This window comes from Hyla sarda, chromosome 7 (assembly GCF_029499605.1).
Source record: "Hyla sarda isolate aHylSar1 chromosome 7, aHylSar1.hap1, whole genome shotgun sequence".
NCBI lineage: Eukaryota > Metazoa > Chordata > Amphibia > Anura > Hylidae > Hyla > Hyla sarda.
This window is the reverse complement of record NC_079195.1, coordinates 155,926,056-155,945,644: the sequence shown is the minus strand read 5'-3', so window position 1 is coordinate 155,945,644 and position 19,589 is coordinate 155,926,056. Positions and strand designations below refer to the sequence as shown.

Sequence of the window (19,589 nt, the reverse complement as noted above, 5' to 3'; positions counted from 1 at the left end):
CCTTATTATCTGTCTCTCCTACATCCCCCATTTCTAGTGTAATCACCATTCCAACCCCTGACACCCCCCTCTCATCCTTATCTATGTAGTCTATCCTCCTATACCTATACAATTTATGGCCAAACTTTGTGTGAATTTTCCACATGTTGTTTTAACCTCTGCATATTTTGTGAGATGTAGCCTGTGTGTTTTCTTCTTGTGTGCTCAGAAATGCTTTTGACTTGATAAAGGTAGGAATCCCAAAAGCTTGTCTTTACAAAGTACTGTTAGTCCAATAAAAAAGGTATTACAAGATTCTGCAACATTCTAGGATTTAGCATCTGCATCACTGGACTAATATAGCTAATTTAAACTACTAGTCTAGAAAAAGAAACACAGAAGAATGACCTCCGCATAGAAAAAATGACCCCCGCATAGACAAAAACAAAAGCCCCAGTATGAGCAGAAGTTAGATATACGCCAGACCATGAGGTAAGAAGTGCAACGGAAGGAGAAAAAAAAAAAAGCAATAAGTCTATGGGCAAGTTAATAGGATGCAGGAAAACTGGGCCAGCATCAAAGAGGTAACAAGAACATTGACGGGGCCTTAGGGCAAAGACAGAAAACCCAAAGAGCCCATAAATGCTTCCATGCTATACCACTTCGTATAATGAAAAGGCCATACAATATTAGCTATTTTTTGCGCTTTTAATTGCGTCGCTATGAATGGTTTCTATTTCTGGATTTCTTGGTGCTGGTAAGTTTGTGCCATTCTGCATCAATCCTATCCACTCCCAGAAAGACCTTCAGTTGTGAGATGAGCAATGGCAAATACAGTGTATTAGGGGCATATCATTGGGCAAAGAGACAGCAAAGCGCTACCAACAGGACTACATAGACTGTAGAGGCTTTCTTCTGAGGATGAAGGATAAAAAGAAGGAAGAGCTCCATTGCCAAAACTCTGCATGGTGGATGATCTGGATGGTGCCCCAAGGGCATCCGTTAGGAGAGAAGGAAGGGAAGGCCATGATGTTTCATCTCTACAAAAGTGCCAGTCTGAGAGAAGAATACTTCTTGTCTACTTAGATATTTATGGCTGTTTAGATAAGACAGATTAGAGGGCTAGTTAGCCAGTCTTGTGAATGTTATTCTGACTAACAATTAATTACCAATTTGACTGGACAAATAAACATTCACACATCTGTGTTAAAGAGACATTGTATTGGTTCCGATAAATTTATAGCTGGTAATATGTTCTACTAGGCCCCATGTGAAGTGTCAGAAGCTAATCCCGATACTTATAATTTAGGGCTCCATATTTCAAGTGTGGAATGTGGGTTTAAGACCAATTATTGACAGTTAAACCTTAATGGTAATGATGCTAATTGCCTATACAATTGCACACCCTAGCGGATGGGTAGTTGTCATTACACAAACCAGAAATGCATTCTGGGTAATATAGTGATGTCATAGTCATTAAGATATGTACACGCCCAACCTACATTCATTGGGGAATCCCAATTTAGGGAGGAGTGTCTAACAAATTAAAAGTATGGTAAACCAGATATGAGGGACTGTAGAGAACACAAAGAAAGAAAGAGACACACATAGAGGAAAGACTCTCTTACACAAAGGAAAGAGGTCCAACAAGGTGAAAAAGCCATGTGAGATCCCAGCAAGCCGGACTGATCACACGGTATCAGACCAATGGCTATCCATGACGATGAGATGGACCGTTCAGCTTTCCTAGGACCAGAAGCAAGGTTCTTACATAGACTTGGTAGGAGACACAAAAAATGGTATTCCATTTAATTAAGACAAATTATATAAGGTGGATGGAATTATACCATTTAGATTGGCGAATAAATTAATTATATAAAATAATTAATTATCTCCATATTATAGTTTTTGGATATTGCGAGACTTCATTCTACCTGCAGAAGAATCAAGACTCATAATCATCAAAGCATTAAATAATTGCTTAGACTTATTGATAGAATTCCTACTCGCCACACAGGAAACTTGTTTCAAGTTTTTCCTCCTAAAATATAGTCTAGCAAGATCATAAAACTCTGCTATTTGTATACATTTCTTCCTTAGATGGATTTGCTCATTCTTGGAATCATGTGATTTGTAGTTGGTTAGAAGGGGGCTGGGAGTGTATTTAGCATTCCATATTGATATAACTATAATTAGATATTGCCCATCTTGATATCATGAGGTTCCTCTGGACAGCGTGATATGTAACCTTTTTCTTATATGATATTCCTAACCTAGAAGCTTTTGTTTTATTGTTACTTACTACTCACATGTATTGTTCTACTATATGTAGTCAAATAGCAAGCTTGTAATGTTTACTAACATATCTAATTGATATTTGTTTGTATATATTATTGTGTTTATTACTCATTTATGTTTATAACCAAATAACCAATAAATCTGCATACTTTTATAATACCTGTGTATCATTGTATATTGCAAAACTACATCCTTAACCCATTTTGGCCTTAAAGGGGTATTCCAGGCAAAAACTTTTTTTTTTATATATCAACTGGCTCCGGAAAGTTACACAGATTTGTAAATTACTTCTATTAAAAAATCTTAATCCTTCCAATAGTTATTAGCTTCTGAAGTTGAGTTGTTGTTTTCTGTCTAACTGCTAAATGATGACTCACTTCCCAGGAGCTGTGCAGTTCCTATGGGGATATTCTCCCATCATGCACAGCTTCCGGGACGTGACATCATCATAGAGCAGTTAGACAGAAAACTTCAGAAGCTAATAACTATTGGAAGGATTAAGATTTTTTAATAGAAGTAATTTACAAATCTGTTTAACTTTCTGGAGCCATTTTATATATATAAAAAAGTTTTTGCCTGGAATACCCCTTTAAGGGCCAGACCAATTTTATTTTTGCATTTTTGTTTTTTTCCTCCTTGCCTTCTAAAAATCATAACTCTTTTATATTTCCTAATAGTAATATTTTAACCACACCTCAAGGATGATACACAATGAATAAAAATTGTGGACAGTTTAATTGATAGGAATGCAAAAAAATGATTTATTACACAATGTTGTTCACAATGTAAAAACTATTTCAAAGTTAAGTAATAAAACACAAATAATAAAAAAAGAAAGCTGATATAGCAATAGCATATATGATATTTTACCATTGGGCCCTAATGGTATATATAAATGAATTTAGCACTGCTGGTGTTTTATTATTGGCCGATTGTCCGGCATGAACTATTAATCCGGCAATTGGATAGCTAAAATAGTGGAACAGTCTTTGAAATTAACAGACTGGGCTGCTTAAGATTATCAAAGGGTTAAATGTCTCTCACCCTGTCCGCTGGTCTCCGTACTGTGACGGGCCGAAGGTGGTAAAGTTGATGTATTGTAACAGAAGGTTTAGTTGCTGTGTGTTGGTTTGAGTCCGTCTAGCAGCGGGGCTCTGGCATGAGACTCCCACGTCGGAGGTCCGTAGCGGCGGCGTGCGGCTATGGTGGTGTCGGACCTCTACTGAACCGGCTAGTCGTGCAAATGGCAGCGTGTAGAAGCAGATCTATGTGGCAGGCAAGTGAGACTTCCAGCTGGGGCAGCAGGTGGATGAATGACTTGTTCCAATAGGTGTGCCGGCTTCTGTAAGAGCAGCGCGTCTTTCTATTGCTCTGTTCAGACAGAGCCTAAACCTAGACGCATTTCAGGGTACTTGGATCGACCCCTTCCTCGGTAGGCGTACTGAGGACCTTTTATATTTCCATCTACAGACCCATATGAGGGCTTGTTTTTTGCGTCACCAATTGTACTTTGTAATTACGCCACTTATTTTACCATAAAATGTACGGCGCAACCAAACAAATATTATTTATGTGGGAAACTTGAAAATAAAAGCACAATTTAGCAAATTCTGGAAGTTTTTGTTTTCACGCTGTACACTTTACGGTAAAAATGACATGTTTTTTTTATTCTGTGAGTCAATATGATTAAAATGATACCCATGTTATATGCTTTTCTATAATTGTACCGCTTAAAAAAAAATCTCAAACCATTTTAACAAAATTAGTATGTTTGAAATTGCCCTATTTTGACCACCGATAAACTTTCTAATTATTCCGTATATGGGGTGGTATGAGGGCTAATTTTTTTGCGCCAAGATCTGTTGTTTTTATCAGTACCACTTTTGCTTAGGTTGTACTTTTTATACATTTTTTATTAATTTTTAGCGGAATAAAATGTGAAAAAAGCATAAATTTTGGACTTTTAAATTTTTTTTTACGTTTACACCGTTAATAATTTTTTTTACGCTTTTTTGGAGGTAAAATTGGAAAAATGGACGTTTTACTTTTTTTTTATTGGGGAAGGGGATTTTTCAAATTTTTTTACATAATTTTTTGACATTTTTTTTTTACATTTGAATAGTCCCCATAGGGGACTATTTATAGCAATCATTTGATTGCTAATACTGTTCAGTGCTATGCATAGGACATTGCACTGATCAGTATTATTGGTGATCATCTGCTCTGGTCTGCTCAATCTCAGACCAGAGCAGAACACCCTGGGAGACAGCCAGAGCCAGGTGAGGGGACCTCCGGCTGTCATGCTGGATGATCGGATCCCTGCGGCAGAGCTGCGGGCGATCCGATCATCCATTCAAAGTACAGCATTGCCACAGATGCCGTGATCTGTATTGATCATGGCATCTGAGGGGTTAATGGCGGCCATCCTCGCGATTGCGGATGTCCGCCATTACCGGCGGGTCCCTGGCTGCTGATACCGGTCCGGTGCTCGCGGTCATAGCGGCGCGTAATTGTACTTCATGGTGCGTTAAGTACCATGGCACCATGACATACATTTACGTCCATTGTCGTTAAGGGGTTAAGCGTTAATGTCATCCCGTCATAAAAAGAACTTGTTGATATCTGAGGAAATAGTCGGACTCAGATGTGAATTGTATTGATTAACTTTGTCTACAATTCACCAGGTCATAATTTTGATAATTTTCAAAAATTTTAATTTTTCATAATTAATACTTTTATGACCATAACTGAGTTATTTTTCATTCATAATTGAGTAATTACCACATGACAATACCAAATTATTACCCCGCACATTGGGGAGGTTAAGGCCTCCCTCAACCTTATACAGCATGATCTTTTGCAGAGCTATGTGAGGACGTTTGCCCAGCCATATAAAGTGGGTAAACGCATACTTAAGTCATTTAACATCATCATGTTTAGCAGGATTGGCATGGTCTGCAGGGGTAGAGCAATTTCGAGAAGCTGATCATCTTCAGGAGATGACACCTGCCCATAAACATCAAAGGCAATGTCTCCCATTGATGTAATTCCGTTATAATTTTAGCAAAAGGGGAGGGGGGGGGTGGTAGTTGAGAAATAAAAGGGAATCTTCCCAATCTTAGTGCCCATATACTTTATGAAAAAGGGCTCCATACGCTTTTTTGGACTTTGAAATTTTTTTGCGCGTACGCCATAGACCGTGCGGTTTAATTAATGATATATTTTTTATAGTTCGGACATTTACGCACGCGACGATACCACATATGTTTATTTTTAATTTTTATTTACACTGTTTCATTTTTTTTATGGGAAAAGGGGGGTGATTCAAACTTTTATTAGGGAAGGGGTTAAATGACCTTTATTAACACTTTTTTTTAAACTTTTTTTTGCAGTGTTATAGGTCCCATAGGGACCTCTCATGCTGATCACTGACGTGTATTAACACACCTGTGATCAGTGTTATCGGCGCTTGACTGCTCCTGCCTGGATCTCAGGCATGGAGCAGTCATTCGTCGATCGGACAACGAGGAGGCAGGTAAGGGCCCTCCCGGTGTCATGTAAGCTGTTCGGGACGCAGCGATTTCACCGCGGCAGTACCGAACAGCCCGACTGACTAGCCGGGATAGTTTCACTTTCACTTTAGAAGCGGCGGTCAGCTTTGACCGCCGCTTCTAAAGGGTTAATACCGCACATCGCCGAGATTGGCGATGTGTGGTATTAGCCGCGGGTCCCGGCCGTTGATGAGCGCCGGGACCGACGCGGTATGATGCGGGATCGCGGCGCGTAAATATACGTCCTGCATCGTTAAGGGGTTAAAGGAGTAAAATATCCAATGAATCAACTGGTGCCAGAAAGTTAACCAGATTTTTAAATTACTTCTATTTTACAAATATATTAAGACCACAGTGCCCTTTGCCGACACCTCTGTCTGTGTGAGTAACTGTCTAGAGCAGGAGAGGTTTGCTATGGGGATTTGCTTCTACTCTTGACAGTTCCATGGACAGAGAGAACTATGGTCAGACTGGAAAGAACTACACAACTTTCGGGGGCGTGTCCTGCAGTGCATGGCGGCGGTCGCATAAACCTTGTGCTCCGCTGCAGCCCAGGCCTAATAGCGGCTAAACAGCTTGGTTCCTGAGCATATCGCTACGGCAATTGTGCCCACCGGTACCTGATCTGTCGGGGCCCCTAATGATGACCCGGAGGCGAGGGAAAAAGAGCCCGCTGAAGCTCACGGCGTTCTTTACTGCTGCGGAGGCCTCACAAGATGGCGCGGCTCTGTGCAGGTCAGCGTCTCCGGCTACTGGAAGCGCCTCACCAGCGTCTTCATCCTCTCAGACGGGCTGCGCCCTGGAGGCTTCTCCTTCAACTCCTCCGACTCTCCTGACAGGTTGGTCGCCTTCGGTGCAGCAGGACCCGCAGGTACCGTTTTCCCCGATCTCTTCTAAGTCACTGGGAGCGGGGACCCAGCATGCTAGAGGCCCAGGAGGCCCTGATGGGAGCTCTTCGTCGGCGCCCCTAACTGAACCTATTATGAGGGGGCTTCTCGCTGAGTTACATACCTCCATTCAGGGTGACATTAAGGCAGCCGTGTCCAATATACAGCATGAGATCTCCTCTCTTGGACACCGCACATCGCATATTGAAAACAAGATGGCGGAACTCACCTCTTCACATAATGAAGTAGTGGACCTAGCTAATGGCCTGGAGGATGAGGTTACTGCTCTTCAACTCAAGATAACGGATATGGAGGATAGGTCTCGCCACAACAATTTAAGGGTGAGAGGGGTGCCGGAGTCTGTGAAGACGGAGGACCTCAACAGCTTCCTAACGGATTACTTTGCATTGTTGCTGCCTCAGGCTTCCACCCTAGATCTGCTAATGGACAGAGTCCACAGGCTCCCTAAGCCCAAAACCCTACCTGCTGCTACACCAAGGGATGTGATTCTGCGCCTTCACTTCTACCATATTAAGGAGCAATTGATGTCGGTGGCGCGCTCCTCACCCTCCCTGCCAGATAGGTATTCGGGACTCCAACTTTACACGGATCTATCTGCTGCCACTCTAGCCAGGAGACGTGAGTTCAGTGCAGGGACTAAAGCTCTCAGAGAGAAAGGGATCCCTTATAAATGGGGATTCCCTGTGAAATTGATTATCACCAATAATGGGTCCAAACATGTGGTCTCTTCCCCGGAGACCCTTTTGCAATTGTGTGCGGAATGGAACTTGCCCGTTGATCTGACTGCTCAGAGGTCCCTGGACATACCACATGCTGCAAAGATAGCTGAGGAATGGAAGGTTGTTTCCCACCGCAAGAAAAAAACCAAGACATGAACTGTTTCTCTGCCTTTGGACAGGCCTGTCCGAATTGACTCACTAGCTTGCGACTGGGGTACCCTTCCCCATTTTGTGGGTTACTTATCCTCTTAGTGCTCTGGATACTTTTCCTGAATGTTTAAACATTCGGCCTAACTGCAGTCGAATGTGCTTACTTACCCCCGTTAAGACCTACCACATGGTCTTTACTACTGCTTGCTCATTTTATCTGTTCTTTGTTGTTCGTTCTGTTTACTTGTTTTCTGTCCAGTTGGTCCTCCATCACTTGCTTTCTCTGATATTGGATATGAGAGGCTCCTCTTGCGAGATGCTAAGTGTAGATGTATCCTATTTGACGGGAGTGCCTTCTCCTTTTCAGCTTACTGTGCTAATGGTTCTGCTTTGCGTTGATGTACACTTTAATTATGGTTATTAAGGTTGTGTCTATGAATGTACGTGGTCTTAACTCACCGTATAAAAGGTCTCTGGTGTGGAGGGAGGCTGGACGCCTGGCGGCCGATATCCTCTGTATACAAGAATCCCATTTATTAGCCCTAGATGCCCATAGACTCCAAAATAAGAGATATCCACACATCTATCAGGCGCATGCTGTTCACAAGAAGGGAGGAGTGGCGATTGCATTTAAGAACACCCTGACGGTTACTGTCCAACACTCTGTGATAGATGATAGAGGTCGTTTTATAATTATTGTGTGCTTACTGAACAATGTTCAATATACCTTAGGCTCCTTATATGCGCCTAATACGAAACAGTGTACCTTATTCAGGGCGTTCTTGCGCAAATTGGAATCCTTGAGAAGGGGCCACTGCCTACTGCTAGGAGATTTTAATATGACCATGTGGCCTAGTGTAGATTCTACTTCGCCCAGTTTGAAAAAAGAACCCACCGGTTTCTTCACTAGTGTGTCCCAAAATGACCTATATGATGTTTGGCGTATATCCCACCCCACGGAAAGGGACTTTACCTTCTTTTCTCATGTGCATAAGATATACACCAGAATAGATTACGCCCTTACCTCCCACTCTCTCCTATCATTGGTTTCAAAGGCCCAAATTATGCCCATAGAATGGTCGGACCATTCCCCCATAAGCGTAACCATTAAAGAATCGCATAGCCCCCGCCCGATCTATATTTGGAGACTTAATCCACTAATACTCCATAACCCTGAATACTCTGAAGCGACCAAATTGGCGGTTGATGCCTATTTCCGCATTAATGATACTGGTGATGTTACAGACCCCATGCTTTGGTGTGCGTTTAAGGCTACAATTAGGGGCCACTTTATTAGCCAAACAGCCTATGACAAGAAGGTCCGCCAGACCAAAACACTAGAACTCCAACAGCGCCTTGCAGATTTACATAGGCGCAATAAGGCCTCGTACTCTCCGTCACTAGTGGAAGAAATTTCACAGGTTAGTGCTACCCTAAACTCCCTCTCTTTACACAGCTATGAGATGGCACTGAGAATGCTCAAAATGACATGGTATTGGCAGGGTAATAGATCTGGCTCTATACTGGCTAAACAACTTAAAAAACGCCAGGATAAGGGGAGAATTCCCTTCCTTACTAAATCTGATGGTTCTAAAGTTACTGACCCTCAAAGTATAGCCAATTGTTTTGCAGATTTTTATAGCAAATTATACAATCTTCAACATGACATTGCTACTCCACAGCCTGATGAAGCAGTTATCTCTTCTTTTCTGTCCTCTATGTCCCTCCCCTCTCTGTCCTCGGACCAGGCATCTGATCTTTGCTCTCCCTTCTCCACAGAAGAAATTCTTGAATGTGTGCGTTCCCTCAAGCCCTCGAAGTCACCTGGTCCTGATGGTATTACAAATGAATTCTATAAGCGATTTGGCCCTTCCATAGCTCCCTTCTTGACCAGAGCATATTAAGGAGAACGGTGTGCCCCCTAAAGAGATGTTGGATGCTCTGGTCGTTACCATACCTAAACCTGGTAAGCCACTGGACTCTACCCTAAATTACAGACCAATATCTCTCCTAAATAGTGATATTAAATTGTACGCCCTGGCTCTAGCTGCTAGGTTGAATAGGGTTTTGCCGGACGTAATTCACAGGGACCAGGTTGGCTTCGTCAAGGGTCGTCAAACGGTGGATGGTACGAGACGCTTTCTCGACATCATCACAAAAGCGCATTCCGATCGGACGCCTTCTCTCTTGCTGTCCCTTGATGCGGAGAAGGCGTTCGATCGGGTGCACTGGGGATATTTGTGGAGTGTGCTGCGTAAGTTTGGTTTTCCCCACTCTTTGGAATACGCCATTATGGCTCTATATACACTCCCATCTGCTAGAATTTACACAATGGGTACCCTTTCTAATAGTTTCTCACTTAGCAATGGGACAAGACAGGGGTGCCCCCTATCCCCCCTTATATTTACCTTAGTTATGGAGCCGCTTGCTCAATCCATCAGGGACTCCCCAGACATTGCGGGCATTCAAATAGGAAAAGTAGACCACAGAATTGGCTTGTTTGCCGACGATGTTATCATTAGTCTCTCCAACCCCCAAAGCTCTTTAGGCCCAGTTATGGACATTATTGATGCCTTTAGCCGAGTTAGCTTTTATAAGATTAACCCCACAAAGTCGTGTATCTTACCATTGCAGATACCCACTGAGCAACAGAGATGGCTACAAGCTAAATATCCCTTTCAATGGGTCACTGACCAGATTCCTTACCTGGGCATAGTCCTTACTGCATCGCCTGATAAGACAATTGCCTCTAATTTTGCTGTTGTGCGGTCCCAGCTTACCAAGGAAATTGATAACTTCTCCAAGCTTCCTGTCTCATGGGCGGGACGTGTTGCCACTGCTAAGAAGATGCTGCTCCCTAAAATTTTATATTTTTTTAGATGCCTGCCGATGATAGTGCCCGCCTCCTTCCTCTCACAACTACAAAGAATGCTCTTACGATTTATTTGGGATGGCAAGCACCCCAGGGTTGGTGCGAATATATTGTATCGTCCTGTGCATGAGGGGGGTATGGGGGTACCCAACCTTAAATTGTACTATCACGCTGTTCTACTCGATCAGCTTAAAAAATGGTGGTGGCAGGACGTTCCCCCCCTGTGGGTAGATATTGAAGCTGCTGTCCTTAATGTCTCTAATTTTAATAACTTTCTCTGGGCATTGCGTTTTAACCCTACCTTTGCTCCCTCTTCTCCTTTCTCCACTATTGCGGCTGCTATCAGGTTGTGGAGTAAGGTGGCACGGATCAAAAGTCTTTGTCCACCTAGAGTGAAGGATATCCCTTTAGCTGCTATAGGAGATTATCTTTTAGACATAGATTTTAAGCCCTGGATAGATGCGGGCATCCTCACTGTGGCATTGATTAGCGATGCTAATGGGTTGATGCCTTTCACTGATATTGTACACATGTTCTCTATATCACAGAAAGACTTTTACAAATATTTGAGGCTTAGACATTTTCTGAGATCCCTCCCTTGGGATAGCTCTCGGCCTCGCACTGCGTATGAACATCATTTCCTGTGCAGGGACTCCTTTGCTAGGGGTATCTCCCTTGCTTATGTAGCTTTGACTGAGGCGGAGGGGGAAATGATCAGTACGTTTAAGTCCAGATGGGAGGAGGACCTGGCATGCAGATTCACGGCTGAGCAGTGGAGCTTTGTCTTTAACATGCACAAAAAATATTCTAAATGTGTTAGCCATTTCGAGGCTTCCAGGAAGCTCCTATACCGATGGTACTACACGCCGGTATGTCTGGCTAAAATATACCCTACCACTTCCCCGGTGTGTTGGCGATGTAACCGGGAAAGTGGTACTCTGCTACACGTGTGGTGGACTTGCCCGTTGATTGCACCTCTCTGGACCAAAATTAAAAAGTTATTGGACAACCTAGTGGATTGCCCCTTCTCATGGGGCCCAGAGAGTGCGCTACTATTCCTGTCCTTAGAACAAGTTCCCCCGCATTATATGACCATTTTGTATCATATTTTGACAGTTGTGAGGGCTCACATTGCTCGGAGGTGGAAGTCGACTGAGGTGCCGAGTCTTCCTGCCATTCTGGCGGAGGTTCATAGTAACCTCGTGTTGGAGGGATTGATAGCGAAGAGGTGTGGGGCTTCTAATAGCCGTATAGCTACCCTGTCCCAGTGGACGGACAGTTGTTCGACCCCAGTTAGGGTCATAGATTAGCTAACTGTGTATGCAAGATGTATTTCACTCTGATGTGTGTATTATGATTATGATTGTATTGGTGGTCTCTTATTCCTTGTTTTATACTTTGTATATTGAGGACCTTACTGTTGTTCTGTTGTTTGTGCTCCTTTCTTGGGTGCATAACTGTACTGGTTTATGTTATATGAAAATTCATAAATAAAGTTTAAAAAAAAAAAAAAAAAAAAAAAAAAAGAACTACACAACTTTCTCTGTAGTATACAGCAGCAGATCAGTACTGGAAAGCTTAAGATTTTTAAATAGAAGTACCACCGGAGTACCCTTTTAAAGTGTTTGTGTTTTCATATTAATCTGTTTCACCTACCAAATGTTCCTCAGGGTTGTTACTATTTTCCTCCTTATAACCCCTGGAATACAAATGATGAGAACATCTCTCTGATGTATTTCTGGTGCTGGATCCCTCTGCAGGAAACACACACAGTGAATGAACACATTCAGTGCACATAACGATTATAAGTTATGGGTGTACCTTCAAATGAGTTCTCCCTTACAATTCAAGGCATTTCTGCTCTTACCTTGTGCTTTGGTGGGCTGGTGATTCTCCGTCATGACATCTCTGTACTGATCCGTGTCGTCTTTTAAATAACTCCATTTCTGAGTAAACATATAAGACAGTGACATCCTGACACAACCCCTTCTCTTATGTTACTATATAGTTCCCAGCAATGCTCACCTCTCCGGTCATAAGATGAATGATCTTATATGTGAGTGCTAAGATCTTTTCATCATTGTTCCTCTGAAGTATCAGTGAGTGAGGTAGATGCACTGTTATGCGGTTCTGGGTTTTGGTCCATCCTCCAGATCCACGTTTGTCATGTGTACCATCTGTTTTCTTCATGATTATACAATCCTGTACATTGACACAAACAGAAAACATATTCATTGGTCCGAAGCCTTGTCACTTGTTTTTGCTTAGGTGTATGAATTTTGTGAAAAAGTAAGGTCATCATTACTTTAAAAGCCTTATTTTTCCAGTTGTGTCCCCAGATCTCAAGGAATGAAAACAATTTTTTTTGTAAAAATATTCCTTAGGTTTTGTATAAATTAGTTTTTTATAGTTTGTAAGGTTGGAAAAAGACAAGAGTCCACTGAGTTCAACCTAAAATCCTACTGTGTTGTCCAGAGGAAGGCAAAACACCCCCCATGAGGCTGATGCAAATTACCCCAGGACAGAGAAAATATTCCTTCCCATCCCCAATATAGAAAACAGAATAAATCACTGGATCAACATTCTATTCACATAAGTCTAGTATTCATGACCTGTAATGTTATTTTTCCAGAAAAACATCCAGGCCCCCCTTGAACTTGATAATTGAGTCACTGAGTAAAACTCCCATAATTATCTTTGTTGCCTTCCTCTGTGCCCTCTCCAGTTCAGCCATGTCATTTTTATATACAGGTGTCCAAAATTGGACACAATACTCCATATATGGTTTGACTATTTATACAGAGGCAAAACTATGTCCACGTTGTCTCTATGCATCTCTTGATACTTCCCATGACTTTGTTTGCCTTGGCGATCCACTTACCCAGTTTAGAGTCATAATATAGAAAATCTAGTCAATCACACTACAAAGGTAATCACTCTACAAGGTGATCGTAAATCTACTCAATCTACAAAGTCATCAATAAACATATTGAAAAGAAGTGGACCCAGTACTGACCCCTGTGGTACCCAACTAGTAACTGTACCTAACCAAGTAAGTTCCATTGATATCACCCTCTGCCAGTTGTCATTGAGCCAGTTGCTAACCAATTTACACATACCCTCCCCTAGTCTCAGCATCCTAACCTTCTGTGCGACACAGTATCAAATGCCTTAGGCTGAGTTCACATCACGTTTTCTCCCATATGGGAGCGCATACGGCAGGGGAGAGCTAAAACCTTGCGCTCCCGTATGTAATTCCTTTCAATGAGCCGGCCGGAGTAAAACGTTCGGTCCGGTTGGCAAATTTTTGTGCCGTATTCGCTTTTTCCCCGGACCTAAAACTGTGGTCAACCAGGGTTTTAGGTCCAGTTGTAAAAGCACATACGACGCAAAAATGAGCTGACCGGACCGAACGTTTCACTCCGGCCAGCTCATTGAAATGTATTACATACTGGAGCGCATACGAATGCATACGGGAGCGCGAGGTTTTAGCTCTCCCCTGCCGTATGGGAGAAAACGTGATGTGAACCTAGCCTTAGGAAAGTTTAGACATACAACATCCCCGGCTTTGCCCTGGTCTAATCTATAACTGACCACATAGAAGCTGATCAGATTAGTCTGACAGGACTGCTCCAGCATAAACCCATGTTGGTGTTGTGTCAGAAGGTTATTTTCATTAAAGGAAATCTGTCATCAATATCACCCACACTTACCGGTCATACTTGCCTGTAGTGCGGGTAAAACTGATCAAAAAGATACTTACCGCGTCCCAAATGGTAAAACCGTTGCACCGTTATCCAGTTTTTCATTTTCATGTAAATGAGGTTCTTCAGGCGCGGTGGAGCTAGAACCGGAGCTCAGGGCACCCCACGTCATCTTCTGCCGGGCACTCCGCCCTGCTCATCAACATGCATGACCTCCCTCCCTGCTTTCGTGGCAGGTTCACTCCACGGCGCATGCGCTGCTTCCAGGGTACACCCGGAAGCAGCATCAGTTTCAGCCTCACTCCTGCGGACAGCTTTTAATGTGTAAGGAGCCTCTGTGCATGTACGGCGCACACGTTTGTAATGTTTGTGTAATGTCTGCCTAATGTTTGTAATGTCTGCTGTGGAGTGAATCTGCCGCGAGAGCAGGGAGGGAGCTCATGCATATTGATGAGCTGGGTGGAGTACCAGAAAATGCCGAAGAACCTAATTTGCATAAATAGAAAGAACGGGATAACGGCGCAATGGCTGGACCATTTTGGACACGGTAATTATCTTTTCGATCATCTGTATGATAGGTTAGTGCGGGTGATACTGATGACAGATTTCCTTTAAAGGGGTACTACCGTGCTGCCAACTTATCCCCTATCTAAAGGATAGGGGATAAGTTGCCTGATCGTGCGAGGTCCTGACGCGATCTCGCACGCTGCACCCTGCTCTCATCAGGCCCCGGAGCGAACATCCGCGCCGGGTCCGATGACGGGGCTGGTGATCGGGACGTCACGTTCTGCCCCTAAATGCAAGTCTATGGCAGGGGGGGATACAATAAATATTACAATTGTAATGTAGAAAGTAGTGATTAGGCACTGCAACTTTTCTGACAATATATCATGTATAAGAGTCCCGTGCAACTGTTGACTTGAGATATGCCTTCCCTTGTGTGTCAGTGGGGGTGCTAGCGTAATGGACAGTGGCACAAATTCAATAAATCCAACAATTGAAAGCAGAGAAGAAGAATGCTGCACTCACACACTATAGCAGATAAAATCCTTCTTTATTTCAGGACATCAAAACATGGTGCAAGGAAATAGCAAGCAGGGAGTGAGAGACGCCGCTCTCAGTGCAGGGGGCGTACCACTGGACGACTAGTTTCGCGTCATAGGCCAACGCTTCTTCCGGTCAACAGGTACGTAAGTCCATAGTGATAGACATGCTTATATACATATGTGTTAAAAAAGGGGATAATGGATTAAATAGTACAAGAATGTTAAAAACAACTACAAAACTACAAAAACCTGTTAAGCAGACTCCTAGGATGTAGACTATACGGCGATTTTATAAAAACGGGGAAAGACCATTTAGCTCGTTTAACCCTATCGGCCCCAAGGCCGAGAGGTGCATAATCCAATATGCTTCTCTTCTCAGCAAGTGGGTATGGCGATCTACCCCAACTGGGACACGCTGTATGCGCTCTAATCCGGCAAACCGGAGCCCCTCGCTACAATTCTTATGCACTTCCTTTATGTGTGTTACGAAGCGAGGTGCCCCTTTTCCGGTATGGAGCGAATACAGATGTTCCCTAAAACGGGTACACAATTTTCTCTTAGTTTTGCCGACGTAAAAATATTTACAAGGGCTTATAATTGTGTACACCACGTAATCAGACTGGCAAGAAGGATCACTATTCACTCTCTTCAAACTTAACAGACTAAAGGGGATATTGTCTTTTACACTTTTAAGATGGGAACTGTTGTAATGGAGCAATTCATTTTTGGCAATAGATTTACAATAACCTGATGTCACTAGGATATTATTTTCTATCTCCAATTTTACATCAAGAAAATCAAGCGTTTTATCTTCAAAGAGACTGGTGGACAGCATATTCTTATTGTTCACCTCATTCAGGTAACATACAAAATTTTCTAAGTTTTGTTGGGGCCCCTCCCACACCATCAGGATATCATCCACATAACGTAGATAATATCTCATGCAATTGATAAATGGATTCTGTGAAGAAAAAATGTATTCCTGTTCAAACATCGTAAGAAAGATATTTGCATATGTGCATGATACAGGCGTACATTATTAGTTAATACAAAATTAAGCGCTTTGCCATTGAAAGATAAAAAGGTGGGAGTATTTTTAAAATGCTGCAAGAAAGTCAAGGTGGCCTGAATACCCGCCCCATGAGGGATGCGGGTATAAAGACTTTCCACATCTATAGACACAAGGTGATATGATTCCTGCAAGCAAAAGTTGTCAAATGCTGTAAGGAGCTCACTTGTGTCTTTAAGTAAACTGGGAATGCCACAAAGAAGGGGAGACAGGAGCCACTCAATGTAACTGGAAAAGATGCAGTTACAGACTGGATCCCTGCAACAATAGGGCGGCCTGTAGGGGCAGTGGTGGATTTGTGAACCTTGGGTAGCACGTACCATTTCGGTGGTTTTGGATTTTTAGGTAGGAGTCTGTTGGCTGTGCTGTCTGATAAGATGCCGTTCTCTACTTGTCGTCTCAACAATGATCATAAGGCATCCATAATTTTACTAGTAGGATTGCTTTTAAGCTTTATGTAAGTATTTTCGTCAATTTGTTGCCTATAGACTTCCCTATTGTAAGCTATAGTGCTCCAAACCACCAGTGCCCCTCCTTTATCTGCCTTTGTGATATGCAGATGTTCCTGTTGTCCCAACCATCTTAGTTTCTCACATTCTTTTTTTGTGATGTTATGTGTTACTGCAGGGTAAATTAAAGCTCTAGTGTCTCTGAGTACTGCTTCCTGAAATAGGTCAATAGACCCACCAGGAGTAATAGGGGGGTTAAAGGTCAATTGATTTCCTCCAGTAAACCTAGAGGGAATAACATCATCGCCCATAGCAACAGATAGAGAATTCTGACTGTTGCCCATTAATTTGCACATGATGTCAATACATCTATTCTCTTTGTCACTGAATTCTTTAACAATTCTAAACCCCAACTGATCTACATGACACTGAACCTCTTTTATTATCACTATTGGACTTTTTTAAGTTTATCTTGCGCAAGGCCTTAAACAAATCTACCTCGAAAAACTCCCGGCGAAACTGCTCATTGATGCCAAAATTAAGTCCCCTTGAGAGTATATCCAGACAGTCATTGTCCAAGGGCTCGTCCGTAAGGTTCATCACATTAGTGGGAGGTTCTTTTATTTTCCCAAGCTAACTTCCTTCCTTTTCTTGGAAGCTGTTCTCACATTGCGTTTTCCTCTTTCGTCAAATTTGTGCCACTGTCCATTACGCTAGCACCCCCACTGACACACAAGGGAAGGCATATCTCAAGTCAACAGTTGCACGGGACTCTTATACATGATATATTGTCAGAAAAGTTGCAGTGCCTAATCACTTGTTTCTACATTACAATTGTCTTGCTGGACTCTTATTTCTATAAAAAGTGAGTTATGAGCACGCATACTGACCCATCACGTGATGCAACGGACGAAATGGAAATTAATGCCAACCCCATAGATACATCGGTGACAGCAGGTCGAGAAAATGCAGGGGCATAATTTTCATTATGCGATTTTAAAGATGAACTGACACTCCTCAGCACTAGAAACTTACAACACCATATCCACCTTTTGGCGGAGGGGGAGATGAGACTTTATTGCACAGTGAAATCACTTGCAGCATACGATGAATGTAAACGTGTGCCAAGAGGCTTACGTGCTTATAAGCCTCCTTCCCAATTTGTAGAGGACAAGGAATTTGTCTCTGCTTGGAATGAAGCCTATTTGGATCATTCCCTCCGCCTTCAAAAGTTGGTACTAATAAAAAACCAGTATGAATATGAACTTATAACTGGCAATCTCTGTAAAGCTAACATGGAATTACGCAAACGTTTATCTGAAGAGAATTATAATAGCTTCCTTAAGAGTATGGAACAAAAACTGACATTGTTGCACGTGGAGATAAAAGAAACCAAAAGAGATAAATATACAGGTCCTTCTCAAAAAATTAGCATATTGTGATAAAGTTCATTATTTTCCATAATTCCGTAATGATAAAAATTTAACTTTCATATATTTTAGATTCATTGCACACCAACTGAAATATTTCAGGTATTTTATTGTTTTAATACTGATGATTTTGGCATACAGCTCATGAAAATCCAAAATTCCTATCTCAAAAAATTAGCATATTTCATCTGACCAATAAAAGAAAAGTGTTTTTAATACAAAAAAAGTCAACCTTCAAATAATTATGTTCAGTTATGCACTCAATACTTGGTTGGGAATCCTTTTGCAGAAATGACTGCCTCAATGCGGCATGGCATGGAGGCAATCACCAGCAGCTGACATGGCACCCCAGACCATCACTGACTGTGGGTACTTTACACTGGACTTCAGGCATTTAGGCATTTCCTTCTCCCCAGTCTTCCTCCAGACTCTGGCACCTTGATTTCCGAATGACATGCAAAATTAGCTTTCATACGAAAAAAGTACTTTGGACCACTGAGCAACAGTCCAGTGCATGTCAGCTGCTGGTGTTGGTCCACTGTGTTTTATCAAGGGCAGGGTCAATGCAGCTAGCTATCAGGAGATTTTGGAGCACTTCATGCTTCCATCTGCTGAAAAGCTTTATGGAGATGAAGATTTCATTTTTCAGCACGACCTGGCACCTGCTCACAGTGCCAAAACCACTGGTAAATGGTTTACTGACCATGGTATTACTGTGCTCCATTGGCCTGCCAACTCTCCTGACCTGAACCCCATAGAGAATCTGTGGGATATTGTGAAGAGAAAGTTGAGAGACACAAGACCCAACACTCTGGATGAGCTTAAGGCCACTATCGAAGCATCCTGGGCCTCCATAACACCTCAGCAGTGCCACGCCGCATTGAAGCAGTCATTTCTGCAAAAGGATTCCCGACCAAGTATTGAGTGCATAACTGAACATAATTATTTGAAGGTTGACTTTTTTGTATTAAAAACACTTTTCTTTTATTTGTCAGCTGGAATATGCTAATTTTTTGAGATAGGAATTTTGGGTTTTCATGAGCTGTATGCCAAAATCATCAGTATTAAACCAATAAAAGACTTGAAATATTTCAGTTGGTGTGCAATGAATCTAAAATATATGAAAGTTAAATTTTTATCATTACATTATGGAAAATAATGAACTTTATCACAATATGCTAATTTTTTGAGAAGGACCTGTATAAGGGACAAGAGAGACTTTGAGAATGATCAGATTTTCTCTTCGAAAAATCAAATGAAAAAGCAACGTTCCTACAGACAAAAATTGCAACAAAGAACGCAACACTTTCCAAAAAACCTAAAGAAGAAAAAAAAACAGTGATTTCCTTACAACGGAATCGGATTCCAGTTCATCTGGTGAGCACCACCTGGCTACTAATGAGAGATCAGCAAA

The 19,589-nt window shown here is 42.2% G+C and overlaps 1 protein-coding gene across 1 annotated transcript in view; it reads right to left on the bottom strand.

Moving 5' to 3' along the window:
- The window catches only part of LOC130283179 (uncharacterized), a 185,102-nt gene that overhangs the window by 8,044 nt on the left and 157,469 nt on the right, over nucleotides 1–19,589 (bottom strand). The window contains exons 4-6 of the mRNA XM_056532382.1: nucleotides 12,503–12,679; nucleotides 12,345–12,423; nucleotides 12,134–12,231 (exon numbers count right to left, since the gene is read on the bottom strand). Of these exons, the coding sequence (XP_056388357.1) occupies nucleotides 12,134–12,231; nucleotides 12,345–12,423; nucleotides 12,503–12,679 (354 nt within the window). The remainder of the gene's footprint in view (nucleotides 1–12,133; nucleotides 12,232–12,344; nucleotides 12,424–12,502; nucleotides 12,680–19,589) is intronic.